Source organism: Mesoplodon densirostris, chromosome 15, assembly GCF_025265405.1.
Source record: "Mesoplodon densirostris isolate mMesDen1 chromosome 15, mMesDen1 primary haplotype, whole genome shotgun sequence".
NCBI lineage: Eukaryota > Metazoa > Chordata > Mammalia > Artiodactyla > Ziphiidae > Mesoplodon > Mesoplodon densirostris.
In genome coordinates this window covers 19553134-19574188 of record NC_082675.1, presented here as the reverse complement: position 1 = coordinate 19574188, position 21055 = coordinate 19553134, and the positions used below count along the sequence as shown (strand labels likewise).

General features: G+C 49.7%; 1 protein-coding gene across 3 annotated transcripts in view; it reads right to left on the bottom strand.

The window, feature by feature from the left end:
• Positions 1 to 1145: 1145 nt before the first annotated feature.
• Positions 1146 to 21055, bottom strand: part of KIAA1671 (KIAA1671 ortholog) — a 187831-nt gene continuing 167921 nt past the window's right edge. For all 3 annotated transcript variants that reach the window (XM_060118093.1, XM_060118094.1, XM_060118095.1), the window contains 7 exons: positions 19143 to 19261; positions 15905 to 16160; positions 12841 to 13015; positions 11955 to 12079; positions 9779 to 9921; positions 7496 to 7578; positions 1146 to 6269 (listed from right to left, as the gene is read on the bottom strand). In XM_060118093.1, the coding sequence (XP_059974076.1) occupies positions 7500 to 7578; positions 9779 to 9921; positions 11955 to 12079; positions 12841 to 13015; positions 15905 to 16160; positions 19143 to 19261 (897 nt within the window). In that variant the 3' untranslated portion in view covers positions 1146 to 6269; positions 7496 to 7499. The remainder of the gene's footprint in view (positions 6270 to 7495; positions 7579 to 9778; positions 9922 to 11954; positions 12080 to 12840; positions 13016 to 15904; positions 16161 to 19142; positions 19262 to 21055) is intronic.

The window sequence follows — 21055 nt, the reverse complement described above, 5'->3', positions numbered from 1 at the left end:
AACTGCTTCTTCAATTTATGCCATTGCAGCTTAGGAAAGGTTTCAGAGGAACGCTCTACTTTCGGATAGTGGAGGGGAACCTGTATTTAATGATTGCTGAATGAATAAAATAATCAGGGCAAAGGGGTGAATTGTTAACCAAGAGGGTTTTCTTTTGTTGATGTTTGTTTTTAGCTAACATTCTCAAGTCAGCATAAAACCCAACCTCCTTGCATCCCTGGAGATGTGGGTGACAGCTGGGCTCTGGAAACAGGTGGATTTGTGTGACCTTGGGTGAGTGAATGAAGGTCAGAATCACAGCTTCATCTGTAGATGGAGAAGCTTCTCTCTCCTCGAGCCATTGACAGATCACGAAAGTAAAACACTCAGCACAGCGTTACCTTCTAGCTTTTAATCACTGAGGATCCTGCCTACTGTTGACAGTTCAAACCAAGAGACTGCTTCCTTCTGGTGCTCATGGAAAACAGAGTTGATCTCAACCCCTTAACCTGGATGCAGCCGCCACCTGCTGGGGATATAAGGGGGAAGACAGAGGTGCGACAGCCTATCAGGCCTGACCCCCCAGCCTCCTTCAGTTCCTTTTGGATCCTGAAGGCCTACTATATGCCCAGGTTTCCTGGGCCACATTTCTTTAACCTAGAGTTCTCAATCTTGGCCCTATTGCCATTTGGGGCTGGATCATTCTGTGCGATGGGGTGTGAGGGCTGTCCTGCACAGTGTACAATGCTGAGCAGCATCCCTGGCCTCCACCCACTAGATGCCAGTAGCACCTCCCTTCCCTCCCTGTGATAACTAAAACAACATCTCCTGTCATTGCCAGATGTCGTGCGGGGAACACAATCCACCCAGCTGAGAGCCACTGCCTTTAACTTTTGCCCACTATTATCGCTGTCACCACCCCCATTCTGGAGAACCTGGGGGTTCAGAGATACCCCACAGCCAGGAGGCCGAATGAGGACCCAGCCCCACGTCGAATGGAGATCCTGCTTTGTCTCCATTGGCCCCCTTTCCCAGGACCCCTGCTGCGCCCTCCCGCTGTCTGGCCCCCAGCTCGGCACAGCGGAGAGAGGCTGACTCAGCTGGGGACAGCCATGCATGCATGGGGGAGTCCATTCATTCACACACCGACACGCTGACGTCTCCAGTGCCGTTCGCGTCAAAGCTTTATTTGCTGTTTTCAGAGTCTGAATGCAACGTCTTTGTACATGCAAAGGTCATTTTGTTTTAGGGCAGTCGACCAGATTCCCAACTGCTCTGCTGTGCGTATGAAACCTCTAATTTACAGTTACAAAATAGAAAAGCACTGGTAGACATCCAATACTCTGTGAGGTCCGGGAAGCCCCGTTTGTTTTGGTGTTAAAAATATAGGTTTTTCTAGATGAATTCTCAGTCACACGATTAGAGATCATTTCTGGGACTGGATAAAGTGCCGGTCGACCACCTTCTGTTCAGAACTCCTGGAGCCTGTGAATTCATAAGGCAACTGCAAGGACACCACCTGGCAGGACGCTTCAACTTTCTTGCACACAGGACTCGAGTTCCTTTTCGATCGTGACTCAAGTATTGGAGGAAGGGACCCGGAAGAAAGGTTAGGAAAATACATAGCGTACGTATATATATTTCCACTCCCCCCCTCCATCTTACAAAGCATTTTGAGGATCATAATCATCTGGGAAGTGCAGGACTTGTAGGACGTTGGTATGATTTAGGAAACGACACAGTACAAAATATCTTCAGTAACACAACAGATGACTTTTATGAGCCCCGTATTTACAGGATCTATAAGGCTATGTGGAATGAGATCATTCTTTAGACAACGGCATCACGTTTTTTTTTTTTTAGCAGGCGTGACGCCACCGGAGATTGTTAAAACGGTGCCAGGCTGATTCATGGGAGGAGATGGTGTGGTGCCAGGTGTGAGGGTGACTGTTTAAGGAGATTCTGGGAGGTCAGCCGTGAGCGGCTGAGAGGTTACCTTGCTGGAAATCTCAGGCTGACTTTCCAGGAACCTGGCTTTCTGGCCCCCTCCCTGCAGGAATCAACCTAGACAAAAGAAAGAAATCTCTAGAGGGGTGATGGGGGCCAAAGGAGATACAGACCAAGACTCAGCACATTCATGCCTACTGGTTTTCTACACGGTTCTATGTTTCCAGACCCTCGACTTGCCCAGAATTCCAACAGGGTAACTCCTGGCAGCTTCTCAGCACAGGGCGCAGATCCATCCCTCCCTAAGGGGGTGGGGCCCAAGGTGGACCCCCTTCCAGATGTGGGGCAGGTCCGCTCTCCCTTAAGTGGCTCCCTCCTACCCCATGGAATCATGAAGCCATGGGGCTTTTTTTTTGCTTTCCTGTTTTATCACATGTTGGAGGAGGAAAGGCACAGTCGGAGGCTATAGAAGGATTCTCCATTACTGTAGTGACTTGGCACAGCATAAATTGGAGAGGGCGCAATTCCCGTCGGATAGAGTTTTTCTCCCACCTCCATGCAGACCTCACCCTGAAATGCTAGTTTACACAAAGACAACCATCATCTAGCTTCCTGTATTAAGGGACAGGGCTGTGTGGGAGGGACCACAGGGACGGAGGAGGAGAGAGGGAGCGGCTGGCTTGAGAGTCCTCTCCTTGGGTGGGACGCTGTCTTCCACGCAGGCCCACGTCACCTTTAAGCAAGCATTTTATTTTGGAGGTGATCCAGTGACACATCTGTGGGTTTTTAGCTTTGTAATGACGCCTAGCTCCTGGGGCAGTCTGGGGGTATCGTGATGAAAAATATAAATGGACAAGGCAGCTGTCAGCACCAGGTGGGAGCAGCTGAGGTCTCCTTCAGGGAAATCATGCCTAAGGTTTTTCCAAATCCCCTGCACAGCCTCTAAGGTTGAAGACCTCAGGCTCACCTCTATTCCGATACCTAGAGTTGGCCTCACTTCTTCCTGGGAAGCACAAGGGAAAACACATTTGTCTGAAAGCACACGACTTTGCTTGTCCCCTGCAAAACCTCCCCATCTGATTGTCCTTTCCCCGAATCCCAGACAACATGAGGCCGTCAGGGCAGCATCACTCAAAGCCCCCAACATTCTAAACTCCACTGGAGTTTAGTGAGGCTTCTCTTCCACTGGAGTTTCTCTGGTGGTACTGAGAGATTCTCCACAACACTGATTTTTGAGGCCTCACCATGGAATTTTACAGGCCAAAGGCTTCTGTTACATTAGGCAAGGGACCATGAAGAAGGGGATCTACTGGAGGGAAAACGATACGGACTTATCAGAAGACCGGCTCTCAAAATGCTGACGTGCAAAGGGGGTGTGGGGGGATGGAGGGGGAGAGAGAGCGTGTGAGAGAGAGAGAGAGAGGGTATACTTTAAAAAAATCACCCATCTATCCATCTTATTTTTGAGGCATTCTGTATAAAACTCTCATTTAAAGAAAGCCAAAGGCCCAGGGGAGGAGGGCTGGATGAGGGCGGGTGACCTGACTGCATACAAATGATTAAGGCATATAAAGTTAGCTTAAAAGGAGACAGATTTCCAAAGGTGGCTCCAGGCAAACTCAAGAAACTAGCATACAACCCCTTGCTTAGCCCCCAAGAGCTCACCTGGTTTAGAAAGAGGAGAAATAAATAACCTGCTCGCCTGGCTATCTGCAAAGGCTCTAAGCATCAGTTGCTGCGAACTTCATTGTACTGATCACAGCAGGAGCCAGGGCTTACGGGAGCCTGCACTGCGTAGGCCACTCCTGACCCACCGTGATTGTCTGCTCAGCGGTGAAGGGATGAGGCTACTGTGGTCAGTTTTTGTATGTCCTCATCACCAAGGAATTAAATGGATTTTTATTTCCAATCCAGGTGTGGGAGCTTAGGTAGAAGACCTTCAGGTCAATCTTGTTTTCAAGTGTTTTTCTTTCCTGTTGGGCATACATGGGATGCAACATGACTAATTCAAAACTGAGAGTTTTGCATGGTGAGTATCACTATACTGACCGAACAGAGCAAGTCACTTCCTACTGCCTAAGATGGTACCAAGGGGCCTTCCCACCTTGAGAAAGGCAAAGAAAGACAGCAGCTGAGAAAAGACATCAGGGTCAAAGCACACCAGGAGTGTCTTTTAAAGAGGACCTATTGACCTGGACACCACAGCAAAATTGAAATAAAACATGAACTGGATCTTTGAAGAGTAAGAAAGAAAAATCAACTGAAGCAGTTCCTGAAAGGATTAAATCCCCAAATGGCCAGAGAGAACAACTGACCACAAACTCAGGGAATGAAGAGAATACAAACTATGATCAAGCAGGACCAAATCTCCAGACACACATGCATGAGGTTTCCAGATGCACAAGGTTGCCCGGGTGAAGGGCTCCAACAATTGCCCATCCAGTAGCCAAAGCTCAGCCAACAGGACTCAGGGAGGGAGGGCCTCTCACCCCCACCTCGGTCACTGTCCATGGTGCTGAACCACAACCCCTCTCGGGCCTGGGTGTTTGTCTTAACCTGCAGAGACAGGATTGGTCTCCATCCTGCCATCCCCAAGAGAGGGAAGAGGTGGTAAAGGGAGATAAGGGAGGAAGAAGAGCTGAGGAGACAGAGACTGAAGGAGGGGTGGCCAGGGAGAAGGGAAGCAGGTTTTGACACCATTTGCAAAGAACGGATTTATTAGGAGAGACTTTCACCTCTTGGGAAGTCCATTGCTGAGCAAAGATCCATTAAGCAGCTCAGCCCCAGTGCTCCTCAGCAATCACAGGCTGCCCTGTGAACTGCCCAAGCATCTCTCTCACACATGGGCGTCTCCCGGGCAAGGTTGGCACAAAGTTTATGGCAACTCCAGACATGGCGGTGGGCCGGCTATCCCTGGGATGACTGCTGGGGCCTTGGGCTCAAGAGGTGGAGGAGGCTGGTGTGGAGGATTTCCAAAAACAAAAACAGAGTAGCCATGACTGGAGACCCCAGAGGTCTTGGAGATTCCTGGGAATGAGCTTAGAGTTGCCAAGAAAAAAAGAGGCAAGGCAAGTCTATACTTGGTTACCTAGCATCTAGCAAGTCTGTCCAGAGTTCCTGGGCTGGGGGTCGGGGGGACTCCCCTCTAGAGAAGGGCTTTCAGCAAGACCCTCCCTTCCTGCATTTGAACCTAGAAAAAGCACCTGGTCAGGTAGAATTGGGGGGAGGTTGGGTAGAAAGAAGAGGTGAGAAGAAACAAAAAGGACCCCTCATTCATCGTTTGTCCTGAGACCAACTGGGAATGGATCTTTTATGCCAGCAGCTCAGGTGTTCAGAAAGGGACTTTGGAGAAAAAGCCTCTCGGGTGGGTCTGATGTTTGGGAGGGAAAGGCACTGCCATTTGGGCTGCAGTTTTTTGAACCTTGAGGCCAAGGGACAAAGGTCACCCTACAGAAATCAGAGCTCGAATGAATAGGAAACAGGAAAATGTACACCAGGGTGACAATTAGAATTTTTAAAAAGCTTGGGGTAGGGATAAGATAACCTGAGATGATTGGATACTTCAAGCAAACTATTCACACGCCTCTCCTCCTGTTCTTTAACATAAAAACATATATACATATCAAATTTCAAAGAAAGTTGGCTGGATTATTGCTTTATCGCCTTCTAAAGCAAACAAAACGTGATGTACAATGGAACAAGCAAGCTCTGCACACAGCCCCACTGGGAGGATAAATACACTTGAAAGAATGAGGGTGGGTTGTTTAAAGATCAGAACTGCTGATTCTCCGAGAGGGAGAAGGAATTAGCCAAAGGAGCGATCAAAGCCCCCAACCCGGTGGTACTGCTGGGACCACAGTTACAGCAGAAAACGTATGGTTTCATCTTCCTTGGAAATGTCCTTTAGAAAAAAGACCAGCCTTGGGTGGGGGTCGGGGTAAAGAGGCGCTTTCACGACTTAGAACCCAGGGGAGACGGTCCAGCCTTACATCCATGTTCCTGGAGCTGCTGCAGGGGTTTAAAATGGGTAGAAATGCACATTTTTACATTAAACAAAACCAAACCAAACAACCAGCATGGACATTTCTGGGCCGCCTGGCTTCTTTCCCAGCCTGAAGTGCTGTCTGGGGAGATGGAGCACGTGCTCGTGGAGGGTGAGACTTCCTGCCCCATCCGTCCGGGAGAGCCTGTGGTGAGGGGGGGCATTGGGCAGCCTTCTCCACCTGACCGACAGACTGACCGACCGGAAGGGCCCAGGTGTGTGCAGAAAGCAACGGCAGCAGCGGGACCTCGTCTTCGGGTACTGACAGTTAAGGCTTGTTCATTAGATGTGGCAATGCCCCCTGGAGAGGAAGGGACAGTCCTGGTGTCAGCAGGGGGAACAAGAGACGCCATTTCTCCCCATCGTCGAGCCCTAAACACTTTTCTGGTGCTCCCCAAGACGGCCACCCCACAAGCTACAGGCCAGGAAAGACGACATGTTTTTTTTGAGGGGTGGGATGGGGAAGGTGGCGGGCGGCTGGATATGATGGAATAACGTGAAATTTAGGGTCATGTCAGGGTGCCAGCATTGGTGTCCTCAAATGGATGGCCGGAAGCTTAACTGAGATATCGTGGGTACAGCACTGAGCACTGAATAAACACAGGCTCTGATCCCTTATCTGAAATCCTAGAGCATAGATTTATCGGGGAATTTAGAAATTTTGAGTTTATTAGATACATATATACAGACATATATATGCTTATATGTAAATATTATGTAACATATAATACATACGTACATTATGCAACACCCCCATAATTAAGCACATAATATGCTTGCAGTATTATGTATGGATATTCATATAAAATGGGGAAAACAGAGTCTAGTATTTTATCCATGCAGGTCAGGTTTTGTCACTAAATAAGGGATGGAGATGCTTCATTTTGCGAGCTTTCTGGATTTCAGGTTTGTGGAGAAGGGGTGGTGGGTCTCCTGTGCTGCTCAGAGCACAGCTGACTCTGATGGAGCAAGAGCCATGTGTTCCTCCCCCAGGGACTTCCAGTCCATTCTCAGGGAGCCCTCTGGACAGCTCGGCAACACGGGCGCTGCTACCCCATTTTACAGATGGGCAAACTAAAGTTCAAGAAGTTAAATCATTTGGGGCCCACACCAGGGCATATCTAATCGTTCGATTTTTTAATTTCTTTTTTTTTCAAATTAATTTTTAATTATACAGGTTGTATAGGAATGTAGAAATTGGGGACATTTCAGATTAAGCTGTCCTGCCCGTTCAATTTATAAAGGAGGCCTGAGATGCAGTGAGAAGGGCTGGCCAAGGGCATGAGACCAGAGTCCATGCCCTTTCCACCCACCCCAGGCCGTCCAACTGTGGTTTTTTTTTTCCCTAAGAAGAAGCAGATCATTGCCACCCTCTTTACGGGAACCCAAAACACCCTCAACCACGTTTTCCCTTCTCTTTTCCAGGGTACAGCATCCCAAGTCTCTGAGCCTTTGCCTCCTGGCCCAAGTTCCCTGCTCCTCAGATTGCAGGCTCTGTCTGGGTCTCCCCTCCAGAGCCCCTCATACCTGCTCAAGCTTGATTTTCATACAAGCTTTGCCTCTTCTTGGATTTCAGCTCCTTTAGCCACTGGGGAGAGGGCTCTTCCGATCTGAAACCACAAAGGCAGTAGGAGTCAAGTGTGAGCCTGACCGAGGACCCCCTGAGGGACCCAATTCTCCTGCCGCCGTGTGGGTGGGGGCTGAGCCACACTCGCAGGTAGCAAAGATGCCCATGTCGACAGGATTGAAACAGGAATTAACCAAAGTGCTCCAAAATGAAGAATGTTAGATAAATCATGGTACATCCATTCTGTGAAATAATCTGCAGCAGAAAGTCATGCTTACATAAAATTATTTCCATCCATCCATTTGCCACCCAAATATCCATCCATCCTTCCATCTCTCTACCCAGGTACATGCCCGTAAGGGTTAATTCTGTGTGTCAACTTGGCTAGGCCACAGTGCCCAGCTGTTTGGTCAAACATTATACTAGCTATTTCTGTGAAGGTATTTAATTTTATTTTTTAGATGAGATTAATATTTAAACCAGTTGTCTCTGAATAAAGCAGATTACCCTCCATAACATGGGTGGGCCTCATCCAATCAGTCGAAGGCCTTAACTGAAAAAGACCAACCTCCCCAGAAGAAGAGGGAATTCTGCCAAGATACTGCCTTTGGGACTTGAACTGCAACACCAGCTCCTCGCCAGGTCTGCAACCTGCCTGTCTACCCTGCAGAATTTGGACTTGTCAGCGTCCACAATCGTGAAAACCAATTCCTTAAAATAAATCCTTCTCTCTCTCTCTCTCTCTCTCTCTCCCTGTGTATACATACTATTGTTATGTTTCTTTGGAGAACCCTGACTAAAACAATGCCTGTAAGACACAGATAGATAGATAGATAGATAGATAGATCGATCTTATGTTTACCGAATAACAATAATTATTTGGGGGAGGTACGATTTGTTTTAACTTTTTTTAAAAATCGAAGAACACACATCCAGAAATCACTCAGATCACAAGCGCACAGCTCAATGAATTTTCTCAAAGTGAATCCACTTGAGTCATCACCAACCGAGTGATAACATTTTCGAGTGTCTTATTTTTTACTTTCTGCTTTATGTATTTTTCTCTGTTTCTCACAATGGCTTGTAATGAGAACACATCATTTTAACAAAAACAATGAAGTCAAACAAAAACATCTGAAAATTTTTTAAAGAAAAAGATATACTTATGAAAACTTTAATGGCTATGGGAGAATCGTCACATGAAATATGTAACTGGCAAAGAAGCTATATATATTTTATGTTGTAATCTCGACTACATTTAACAAGAATGGAAGGAGAAAGGCCCAAACGTCACTATGGTAGTCTTCTGGCGGGGTGGCGGTGGGGGGCGGGGTGTCACATCATGGGTGATTTTCTTTCCTGTTTTATATTCATTTTATATTTTCTACAATTTCTAAGGTGAGCAGGTACTACTTTTATAATCAAACACATGTACACACAAGACCTTACTTCTGTTTATCTCAGAGAAAGCTCCTGACTCTGCAGTCCTGGAGGGCTCAGGGACATTGCTGACCTGGCTGGGGGTGGGGTGGGGGTCTGCAAGGAAGGAGAGGTCCCCTGGACAGACAGGGGTCTGAGTACCCCAAGCAAGGCTTGCCTGATGGTGGAGGCTCAAAACCAGGCCTCCTGGTCTGGGGGTCCCTCCAGCCCTGGAGAAACAATGGTGCCCTCAGCTGACTCTAGAGCAATTCTGGCATCCGCAGAGCAAGAGAGGTACCATCTCTGCCTCAGCCTGTCTCTCTCTCTCATCCTCTTGCTTTCCTGCTTCCCATGGCCCACTCTGTGCTCCAATAACATGCACAGCCTACAGCACCCAGTTCTACCAGGCCTCTGGACCTCTGCATGTGCTGTGACTTTGGCCACCTCTTTTGTCTGTCATGACCCAGCTCGGGCATCCCTTCCTCTTGGAAGCCTTTTCCACACCCTTCCTCCTCAAGTCTGGGTTCTGAACTCTTCTCCTGCCTTCCTCTATCACCGGGGTCAGATAGTAAGTATTTCTGACTTTGCACATTATAGGGTGTCTGTGTCAATGTGTCAGGTCTGCAGTTGCATCAGGAAAGCAGCCACAGACAATCCTTAAATGATGGCTGTGTGCCAATAAAACTTTATTTACAAACACAGACAGTGGGCTGAATTTGACCTGTGGGCTACAGTTGGTCAACCTCTGCTCTATCATAGCTCTTATATTACAATAACAGTATCATGAATAATCCCTAACTTTTATGTGTTAGCAACACTCTCACCTCTCGTCCTTCTCCACGTTGGAGGGCAGCACGCGACTGCCTAGCACCCCAGGCTGGAAGGGGGACTTGGGGCTCTTGGGCTGGGGGGCCCAGCTGGGGGTATCACTGGGACTGTCCATCTCTGGCCTCTTGTGAAGCTGAGCCTGGGAAGAGAAGACAGGGGTGGAGTCTGTAACCCGCCCTTGGTCTGGGGAAGGGTCCCATCCTACGGCACTGTCACTGCATGGCGACAGCAGGGCTCCCAGCATCTGAACGGACCCAGGCAGCAGACTTGGGGGTGGGGGAGATGCTGCCTGACCGTGGAGGCCAAGAAAAATCAGAGGTCAGGCTTATAGTCCAAGAGGCCACCCTTGACCACTGGGATCAAACAACCATGAAAAATCCACACAATCACATTATCTTTGGCTGAAAAGCCACCATGTGTGGTGTCCTCATCACAGGACGCTCCATCTCCTTTGGTTTCCTGAGAACCCCGAGATGGAGACAAGAGATGCATCTTACAGCTGAGGTCCAGCTCTTTTAAGCTCTTTGCTCCTGTGAATATGAATAAGTGAGGTTTCTGACTATCAGATTTGCACAAGGAAAAGGCAGGGTGGATTCCCACCATTTTTGGAGGGCACGCAGGGAATGGGATGACTTGGAATGGTGTGCCCAGAATTCCTTTGGGGGCTGGGGGGGTATGATGGTGGCAGGTGGCATCTGTCTCCAAGTCAATGCTGGCAGAGCCCCCAGCAATAGTGGTCCTCACCATCGTCGGCCTGGCAGCTTCTGTGCGCTGGGCATCCAGCGTCTGGACTCCACCAGGTGTAAGTTATATGACACACGTTTCCAGGGTGGAGACTGGCTTTCCCTATTTTATAGAGGAGTAGCCTAAAGGTCAAAGGTTGAGCAGCTGGCCCAAAGTCACACGGTTTTCAACAACTAGGATTCGTCCTAGGTCTGCCCCATTCCAACTCCAGGGCTCTTTCGAGAAAAAGCCTGGCAGCCTCCCTAGGGCCTCTACTCTCTCCTGCAAGCAGGGCCTTTCTCTGCCCCCTGTGTTAGGTTGCCCTGTAAGGCAGGCTTTGTTCCGATGCTCCAGAAAAGAAGTCAGAAAACCTCTGGCCCAGGACAGTTGCTGCAAGGCATTCATGTTTTGAAGGCCTGTAAAATGAATTACAGGGGCAAGCATGCATCCGCTGTTTATCAGCTTTTTATTCTTGCCAGAAATGACATGAAAGGCAAAGCTGCCATCTACTGAAGGAGTGGCAACTTCACAGCCCCTAACAGGAGGCTCCCTGGCCACACGGAGTGTGGGGCTGAGAAATTCCACAAACAACCTAGGCTTCTTTGTCTTGATTTCTTCTCCAGTAAAATGGGAGTGAAGAGCCACCTTTTCTAGGGTTGCTGGGGACATAAAGCGAGTTTGCAAGCACATGGTGCCTGGGGATAAAAGAGGCCCCTCTCTCGCCTGCATTAAGTACCACTGCCTCCCAGGACCTGTGAGATGCTCGGTGGAGCTGAGGGTGGGGAGACAGCCCAGCCCTGCCCTCAGGATTCTACAGTCCAACTGGGATTGCGGTGCTACTTAAGACAGATTAATGTGGTTCCAGTGCTGACTTCTCACATTGTTTGGAATCAAAATAATCATTTTATGGGCCTCCCACCCCTAGCACACCAGATTCCTCAAGAACAGAAGCCTGGGCTAGTTCACTCCTGTTTCCCAGACATCCAGCACTGGGCCTGATGCCTAAGGTGGACTTCTAACCCCCTTTACAGATGAGCACGTGGAGGCTTAGCTGGAAGAATAAACTGAAGAGCAGGTGTGGGAGCTAGAGAAAGAAAGTGGAGATTCAGAAACACAGGATTACTGGAGAAATCCAAATAAATCAGTAGTATTGTTCATAGCACGGGGCCAAGGCCTATGTCCTGGTCTTGATAATGTTCCATGGCCATGGGATGCTTTAGCACTGGGGGAAGCTGGGTGAGGAGGGGTACACAGGAAGTCTCTCATACTAGTTTTGCAATTTCTCGTGAATCTTCAACTATTTCAAAAATTAGACAGAGAGGGAGGAAGACAGGAAGGGAGGGATGCAAGGAAGGAGAGAGGGAAGGAAGGAGGGAGGAGGGTGAGAAACACGGGCCTGTCTGTTTTGCTACCACAGGTAAGCACAGCTCTGGGCATGAAGTCTGGTACCTTCAGCGCTGCTGGGTCCATGCCTGGAAACACGGGCATCCTCTGGGGTCGGCTGATGGGTGTCCTCTCAGCTCTGGGTGTCTTCTCCTCCTCATCTGACTCTTCCTTCCTGGGGGATTTCTCCTCTGTTGCAAAGAAAAGGGTACTGAAGTCACTCGCAGCCTCCATTCTGAGATTTTGCTTCTCCTTAAAACTCTTCCATGGCTCTCCATCTACAGATCAAGTCTAACTCCTTAGCAAGGAATCACAACTCTCCACGAACTGGCCCTGCCTTTCTAGCTTGATTCCTGCTATTTCTGGCTTGGGAAACACTGAACTGCTTAGAGAGATGACCCGCCCCTGCCCCCGCCACACTCACGGAATGTTCTTTCCACACCTCTGCCCCTTTGATCCTGTTGATATTTCCATCTGGAATACCCTTCCCTGGCTAATTCCTATCTGTTCTTTAGGATTCAGCTCAGGGTTTGACATGGAACGTGGCCAAAGGAGTCCTTAGAGGAGAATGCATAGCCTTAAATAATTTATTAGAAACCCCAAAAGACTGACAATAAATGAACTGATCTTTCAACTTGAGAATCTAGAAAAAGACCAGCAAACAAACCTGAAGAGAGGATAAGGGTGAATTTAATAAGGATAACAGCATAAATAGTGAAATCCTATTAAGTTGTCTCAGTTCCTTGCAACCTGTGGAGCCCTAATTAATATATCATCCTCAAAAAAATGTTTTACCTAGTTTCTAATAAGCTTGGTATAATAAGAAGCCACAGTTTCCTATGTTATTGTGTTCTAATATCCCACAGCCTTCAAAGTCAGAAAGCTCTTCCAGGGTTTAACCTAAATCCTTCCTGCTATCCAATGTGCTACCTGTGGAGGAGAGGGGGCATACCTGTGGAGTCCTTGAACATCCACGTGCTGTTGGCCTCCTCCTCCAAAGGAGACCTGCTCTCCGACTCGCTGACTTGGCTGCGCCGGAGGGAGTGGGAGATGGGAGCCCGGCGGCGGCTTCTCTTGCTGAGCTGCACCCGGGTCTTTAGGGCACTTGAGTCGAGGACTGAGGTTTGCTGTGGGAGTGGCAGGGAAGAAGAGGGGAAACAAAGTATGGGAAACATTAAATGGGGGCATCACCCAAGGGAGGTGTGCATAGCTGCGTCGATACACAATGCTATTTAGGTGGTATATGGGCCAGCATTTCCGCATTTCAGTGGGAATCTAACACTCTAAGCCTACTTTCTCTGTGAAATATAGCATGCAGGCTGATTCCAAGAATCAAATAAACTTTGAGTGCCCCACACAGTGCCTGGAGTACAGTGAGCACATAATGGAAATGGCTTTCCCCTCCTGGTGACATCATCTGAGCAGGTAAGCTAGAGCAGTACCTAACAGGAGCTCAGTACATGTTTGTTTGTTTGTTGAATGAATAACTGAACACATCATCTAACTAAATCCTTACAACAACCTTATTCCACACAGGGTCCATGAGCTGAGAGGTTCTCAGTGTGGTCCTTCCTCTACCCACAATAATTCAGGGTGCAGGTGGGAGCCAGTGGAGCAACCTACTAAGCACCAGGCATTTGTTTTCAAGCATCACACTCTGAGCAGAGGCAGGTGGAGGGTCAGTGATGGTTTCCAACATCACCACCTTTTGTGCTGAAAGGGCTGGGGGCAGACCACCTGGGTAGGCCCAGCAAGAAGGTGGGGCAGCCTCTGGCTCAGTGATCTCCAAGGACATGGTGGTGAAGAGCTCAGAGCTTGGGCTTCAAATCCCGCTCAGTTCAAATGCCAGCTGTGTGACCTCAGAGCAGGGGACTTACCCTCTCTGAGCTTGGGTGTCCCTATTTGTAACAACGGAATGATAATAGTATCCCCTTGCCAGGGTGGTTGAGAGAATTCAGGGAGCCCAGGCATGGAAGGTCCTGGTTCCAGCAGCACCTGACCCAGGCTCGCAGCTGAGAGCTATTCCTACAATGGGCTTCTCCCTTCCTGGCCAGCTCAGGTCCTGGCCTGAAATGTTGGATTCTTCCTCTCAGGTCCACCTTGGAGAAATTCTGTCACCCAGGGCCTTTTAAGTTAGCGATGATGAGCTAATTTCAGTGACTCATTTGCCAGAGTTGGTAAGTGACAGACACCCCATTGGGGGCAGGAGGAGGGGGCTGATATCTGCACACCTGTTTCCCAAATTGGCTGCGATGCTGTCCAGTGTGGGGACTTGTGTGGGGCTGGTGGAAGTGGCGGAGAGATGGAAATCATAAAGGGTCCGCCGTCCTCAAGAGGAGAGCATATATCTCCGGTCGCTACTAAATAGAGCGGGTTTCTCAGACTCAGGGAAAGGGGTGGGGAGCCACAGCAACGCAGAGGCTGCTGAAGGGGGTGTGGTTCCATTCCCCAGGGCCACCCGTGCAGCCTCAGGCTGGTGCAGAAGCTGATTCCTTCCCTAGTGCCTCGCCTCCCCTTTCAGCCTCCAAACACTGCCTGTGGGAGACCTCAGTGATAAATAATTGGCTGGACCTGTGCTTAGGGACACTGGCATTTCAATCACTCAGTGGCCACTTCTGTTCCCTAATCAGCAAAAATGAGGGAGTTCCTGGTGGTCTAGTGGTTAGGGTTTGGCGCTTTCACTGTCATGGCCCAGGTTCAATCCCTGTCGGGAAACTGAGATCCTGCAAGCTGCTCAGTGTGGCCAAATTTTTTTTTAAAATGTTAAAAAAAAATAATGTTGTCTCTGGTTATGTGAAAGGATAAGTTAAATAAAATAAAATAAAATAAAAATGGGGCAGGGGTTTTGCCTCTTGGGCTTAGTGTTCCAGAAGGTAAATCAGGAGAATTATGCTATGGCACAGTGACATCGTATGGGCATGTAAGCTGGAGCAATGCTTGGGACATAGCTGGAGCTCAATAAATGTTTGTTGGATGAATAACTGAATAAATCACCTAACTAAGTCCTGACAATCTGCACCCTGTCCATGTTGATATAGTGGGGTGCCCCAATGGAGACTTGGAGTGTGTGCCTTTCCTCATTTCTGCCCTTATTTAGAGATGCCAGAGAGAGACCTTGACCATATTTAGGAAGGAGAATCCCATTTGAGGCCCTAAAGGAAGCCCCACACCTAAAGCAGTGATGGTCCTTCTCTGGGGGCATCTGTGTAGCCATCTCTAAGAGTGTGGACGTGAGGCTTCACTGAGGAGACAGGGTCCGTTTTGGATTTTGCATCATTTAGATGTTGCATCCTCAGGAGGGTGGGCAGGTAGCCCTATTGTCAGGGAAGGAGAATAATAAGACCCCTGGGTCTCAAGGATTGAAAAGGCCAACCTGCCTGACCCCTGCAGGTCTAGAAGGGGCTGGGTCGGAGGCAGTTGGACTTGGGTGGCTAGCATCCTGCGGGGTGGCTCTCCATGGGCCCCAGAAGAGCTGAGTTCTGAGGGCTGCCCACGCCTGCGGAGGCTCCCCTTTACAGACAGGCTTGGATTCCCTGGCTCCAGGGACATGGTCCCACTTGGCAAGACCTTGGTCAGAACCCCCAGCAGAATCGGTCTGAGTGAAGTCCAGGCTGCACGCCTAGATTTGCAGACCTCAGGCAGACACCTCCCACCTGCCAGGGGTGAGAGGCCAGATGGCCTGTTCGCCTAACAGGTGAGGGCTCAGCTCAGTTTTCATTTGTACATGTGTGATTGCATTCACAGCTGTGGAACCCACTGTACTGGTTACAGGTGGATAAGGAAGCCGAGGTTCAGAGAGGTGAAGACAGTTGCCCCAAGACACACAGCTGGTGTGTGACGGGTACAAGCCTCATGTAGACTTCAGTCCCATCTCAGACTGTGCCCTCTGCACCCACCACAGGGGGCCCTGGCACACAGATTCTACCAGGGAAAGGGGGAATTCATTGGGAGATGCTAGAACGTCCCTTTAAGAAGAGATGACTGTTTCCAGCATGTGCTCCCGACGACTGACTTACATGGATAAAGGAGAAGTCGTCCACCCTCTTTGCGGGGCAGGCATCTGCTGGGGGCGGCCCCTCCATCCCGTCAGTGGATTCCAGGTCCGTGCTGGATCGGTCCACGCTGGTGCTCTGCTGGTCCTTGGAGCAGTCGTGCTGGTCCCCAGCAGAGGTGGTCTCCGTTTGGGAGGACAGGGAGGACAAGCGGCTGCTGGGGGGCTGCTTCTGAGCCGATGTGGCACTGCCATCCGGGGATGGGGACTCGGGGGCCAAGCTACGAGAATGGAAGCAAGGGAGGGAGGCCTGGTCGGGCAGGTAGTTTCAGAGACCTGAACTCCAAGGAAGGCAAGTGGCAGAAGGTAGGGTGTGGGGTGTGCTTTATATGCTGGGAAACAGGAGACAGAACGTCCCAGTTAGGAGAACCGCTCTGGGCCCAGCCAGGTGCTGTCCATGGTGCCGCTAGAACACCTGAACAGGTGCAGAATGGGTGCAGAATGTCCCGTTCAAGACCCTCTAACCCTGCGCTGTCCATTACGGGAGGCACTGGTCACATGTGGGCCGCTGGGCCCTTGTCATGTGGTGAGTGAGGGCTGAGCTGGGCCCTGAGTACAATCAGTACACACTGATTCTCAGCACTTTGAGTGAAAAAAAACGAACGTAAAATACCGCGTTAATAACTTTATAGTGATTACATGTTAAAATGATAGTATTTCGGATCTACTGGGCTCAAGAGAACATACTGTTAAAATTAATTTTGCCTGTTTCTGTTTTACTGATGTGGCTACTGGAACACTAAAACTGCATGTGTGTCTCGAGTTTGCCGCTTGTGTTGTATTTCTGTCACACGGCGCTGATGTAGGCCAAATAATCACTGGCAGTCACCCGCGGGAGAGCAGGAGGGGGGGAATCTCCTGCATTGTTTCATCCATCCATTCATTCACTCACTCACTCACTAAAGATTTACGGAGCGCTTATTACGTGCCAGGCCCTGTGCTAACAACTGTATCGTTCCATCCTCTTCACAGTCCTACAGTGATTACCCTAAAATCCTGCAACCTCCACAACCCTAGGAGGTAGGATTAACCTCAGGAAATTCAATACTAACCTCGCTCAAGATGAGGAAACCGAGGCACAGAGACGTGAAGTAGCCTGCCCAAAGGGACAGACCTGACCCCAGAATCCAGGTCCGTGACCCTCTCCTCCTGGAATTTCTGCCCATAATGTATTCCAAGTACCACTTGGATAATTGGAACCACACAGGATAGAAAATATGTCAATAAATCAAGCCATTAAATTAAATAGGCTCCCCGCTCCCCCTTTAAAAAGACCCCAAAGCCAAGAGCACAGGAGAGCCTAACCCTAAGGAAGCGGGGACGGGCACACCAGACACCACCTCTCTGATAGGAGGGTCTGCCCTGAAATACCCCTGAGCTGAACCCTTGGGCAGAACCTGCAACCCAGGTGTACTGGTGTTTCACTGCAGGAGCACAACCATGCTTTTTGTCAGCTCGGGGAAGAATTTATTCCTTGGAATAGGCAGGATGTTTGGGTGTGGGGTGCGACTGAGGCAAATCCACAAAAAATGAGGGCAATACTACTGAGGAGGCTGCAGGTGGCGCCGCTGCTCAGGGTTGGGGGCACAGCAGCTCCTGGGCCCTTTTCCCGGAGGAGGAGCTGCAGTGCCTCCGCGAGACAGCAGGGGGCGACCCCAGGACACAGGGGAGACGCCAGGTCCCAGAGGGAGAAGGGGCCTCCCAGGGTCACACAGCGACCGCAAAACCAGGACACCCAGGCTTCCAGACTCGCTCACTGATTAACACACATCACAGGGTAGGAAAGAAAACAAAAAGCCTTCATGGGTACTGGAAGGAACCTGTGCTTCCCTTTTCTTACCCACTTCCAATTCCATCAACCTCCACCCAGCTTTAGTACCAATGACAGCTAGGGGACATAAACCAGCAGAGGGGTGTGGCCGCTCCTGACGGATGGGGGCAGGGGAAGGAGATGGGAGACCTGCGTCTGAGTCCAGCTCAGCCATGAACACACCATATCCCTGGGCGTGAAACCCACAGATGAGGAAACTGAGTCACACAGTGACACAGCTGGTAAGTGGCCATGCTGGGGTCGACCCAGGTCTCCCTGACTTCAAAACACCGTGCGATCCTGTGGCCCGCCGGTGGGAAGGGTGAGCTGAGAACACAGTAAGCCCACCCCTGGTGTCCAGGAAGCTGCTGCTGTGTTCGATCCCCCCCAAGGGAGAGAAGAAAAATTGCATTTTTAAAACAATGAACAGGTGCAATGTATCAAGCTCCTACTAAGTGCCAGGAAATATGCCAACTGCTGCACAGGTTACCCTCCTGACAACCCCATGTGCCTCAGTCTTTGCCTCTGCAAGATGGGGCGATAGGATTAAATGTAAACGTGCTTATAACAGTGCTCGGCCTGTCTGCTCAACACATCTTGGCTCTTTTTATGAGCGTCATTCCCTTTCTATGGAGAAGGAGCGTGAAATCTGGCAAATATAACTAATTCACCCAGGACCTCACAGCCAGCTGGAGTGAAGCTGGAATTCAGACCTGCCTGCCTCCTGAATCCAGGCGATGCTCAGTAACCTTCAGGCTTCTGCCACAGTCATAATAATATTCCTTCCCAGGCAGGCTGACACCTGAGGGGCCCTACAAGCCTCTAACAGCGGTGATACTAAATGCTGACATAGCTTATAAAGCAGTATCTGTAATATGCTCCTATATTTGTAAACACACAATATACATAGAGAAAAAAGTCTAGAAAGACAACAAAAAACATTAATGAAGGTTATATCTGTGTTCTGGGATTAGAGGCGATCTTCATTTTCTTTGTAATTTTTTTTTTATGGTAGTGAAACACACGTAACATGAAATTTACCAGTAGTGCATTCACAATGTTGTGCAAGTATCACCGCTCTCTGGTTCTAGAACATCTTCATCTCCCCAGAAGGAAATCTGGTCCCTGTTAAGCAGTCACTCCCCCTCCCCCCCTCCCCCCAGCCCCTGGCAACCACAAATCTACTTTCTGTCTCTATGGATTTGCCTATTCTGGATATTTCATATATCATTTTAAAATAAGTTTTTTGTACATTCTAAATTTCTGTTTTATAAAAAGAAATGGTTTGCTCTTATAGTTACAGACAAAACAGGTTCTACTTAGTAACAGAGAAATCAGGAGACAGATGGGCCACCCTGACTCCTGCCCAGAGGCCCCGCCCCACACGCCCTACCTCTCCCCGCTCTGGTGCTGGTCCAGCCACGTCCCATACTGGCTGTCGGCTTCCTGCACGAGGGTGTCAGTGTCCTTGGCCTCGGGGGTCCGCCTGGAGAAACACTGCTTCAGCTGATCCTGCAAGGACAAGCCAGAGGTTTCTATCAGGGAAAGTGCTCAGAACCTGGTCCCAGCTGGTAACTCACACCGCATCGCCCCCTGCTCGAACCCACCTCAGCTCCCTACCGCTCTCGGAAGTGGGTCCAAACGTCTGTGCTGGGCATGAGGGTGACCTACCCTCCGGGTTTGCCCAAGACATCGCAGGATGCAGGCGGGTGCCAAAGCCAGGCAAACTGAGATGAAGGGGTCACCCTCCTTCATCCTGTGTGGGTACCACCCTACCCCTGGCCAAACTGCTCTCCATCTTCCCTGCTCCCAGGACTTATCAGTCTGGTTATGGTGCTCCCCCATCCGTCCCCCGCCACCAGGTTCTCACGGTCGCCATGCTTCCACCACCAGCATCACCAGCACAGCCTTCGTGGAGCGTTTAACTTGTCCCCGGTGTTGATCAAGCTGTCTGCATATCACCTCGCTGAGCTGCATGGCAATCCCATGAGGTGGAGCTCATTACAATCCCCATTTTACAGACGAGAACACTGAGGCTTAGTGATCTCCATCAAAGTGCTGGCCTCCCTAACTTGTTCACTCGGCAAATTAAAACCCCGCCCCTGGTGACTGACTGTTGAACTGGCTGACACTTGGGCCTCTGTGTTATTGATTGGGGAGCAGCTGGAATGTTCAAGGCAAAACCAAAACTCCAGCCCCTTGGGTGGCCATTGGCACAAGAGCAATTCCAAATCAGCTCGGTGCTTTGTGACCACCTAGAGGCGTGGAATAGGGAGGGTGGGAGGGAGGGAGACGCAAGAGGGAAGAGATATGGGAACAGATGTATATGTATAACTGATTCACTTTGTTATAAAGCAGAAACTAACACACCATTGTAAAGCAATTATACTCCAATAAAGATGTTTAAAAAAAAATGGTTCTGAAGAGCCTAGGGGCAGGACAGGAATAAAGATGCAGACGTAGAGAATGGACTTGAGAACACGGGGAGGGGGAAGGGTAAGCTGGGACGAAGTGAGAGAGTGGCATGGACATATATACACTACCAGATGTACAATAGATAGCTTGTGGGAAGCAGCCACATAGCACAGGGAGATTAGCTCCGTGCTTTGTGAGGACCTAGAGGGGTGGGATAGGGAGGGTGGGAGGGAGGGAGACACAAGAGGGAAGAGATATGGGAACATATGTATACGTATAGCTGATTCACTTTGTTATACAGCAGAAACTAACACACCATTGTAAAGCAGTTATACTCCAATAAAGATGTTAAAAAAAAAATGGCCTTGGCTTCTGAGCTTTGAAGGATGTTCCCAGTCACCATCTCTTGATGGCTTGGAGCCAGTGGATGAGGAATATGGAGGGAGTTGGGGGTCACGGGGTGAGGGGGTGAGAACAACTTGGCCCCCAGTTCCAGAAACACCAGCAGGAGCATCTCACTCCTTGTGTTCCCCTTGGGGTCAGGAGGCATATTCTGCTGCAATGTGCTCTGGAGCATATGCATCTCCTGCTCAAACATCTTCCACAGCTCCCTACTGTCCTCCTGCTGAGATCCAACACCGCTTGTAATTGAGCCCCAGGTTTCCTGTCCAGTCCCATCCCCTACCCCTGCCCCAAACAGACGCCCCATCCCACCCACCGAGACCTACTCACTGCATCCCACACAAGCCTTACCTTCCAGCCTCTGTGGCTTTGCTTGTACCTCTCCCACTTCCTATCCATCCCTCCCACCCCAAGCCACTGCAACAGCCCACAGTGACCTTGCCTTCCCCTGCACTCTCCCTGCCTACTCTGGACTCATTTTTGTGCCAG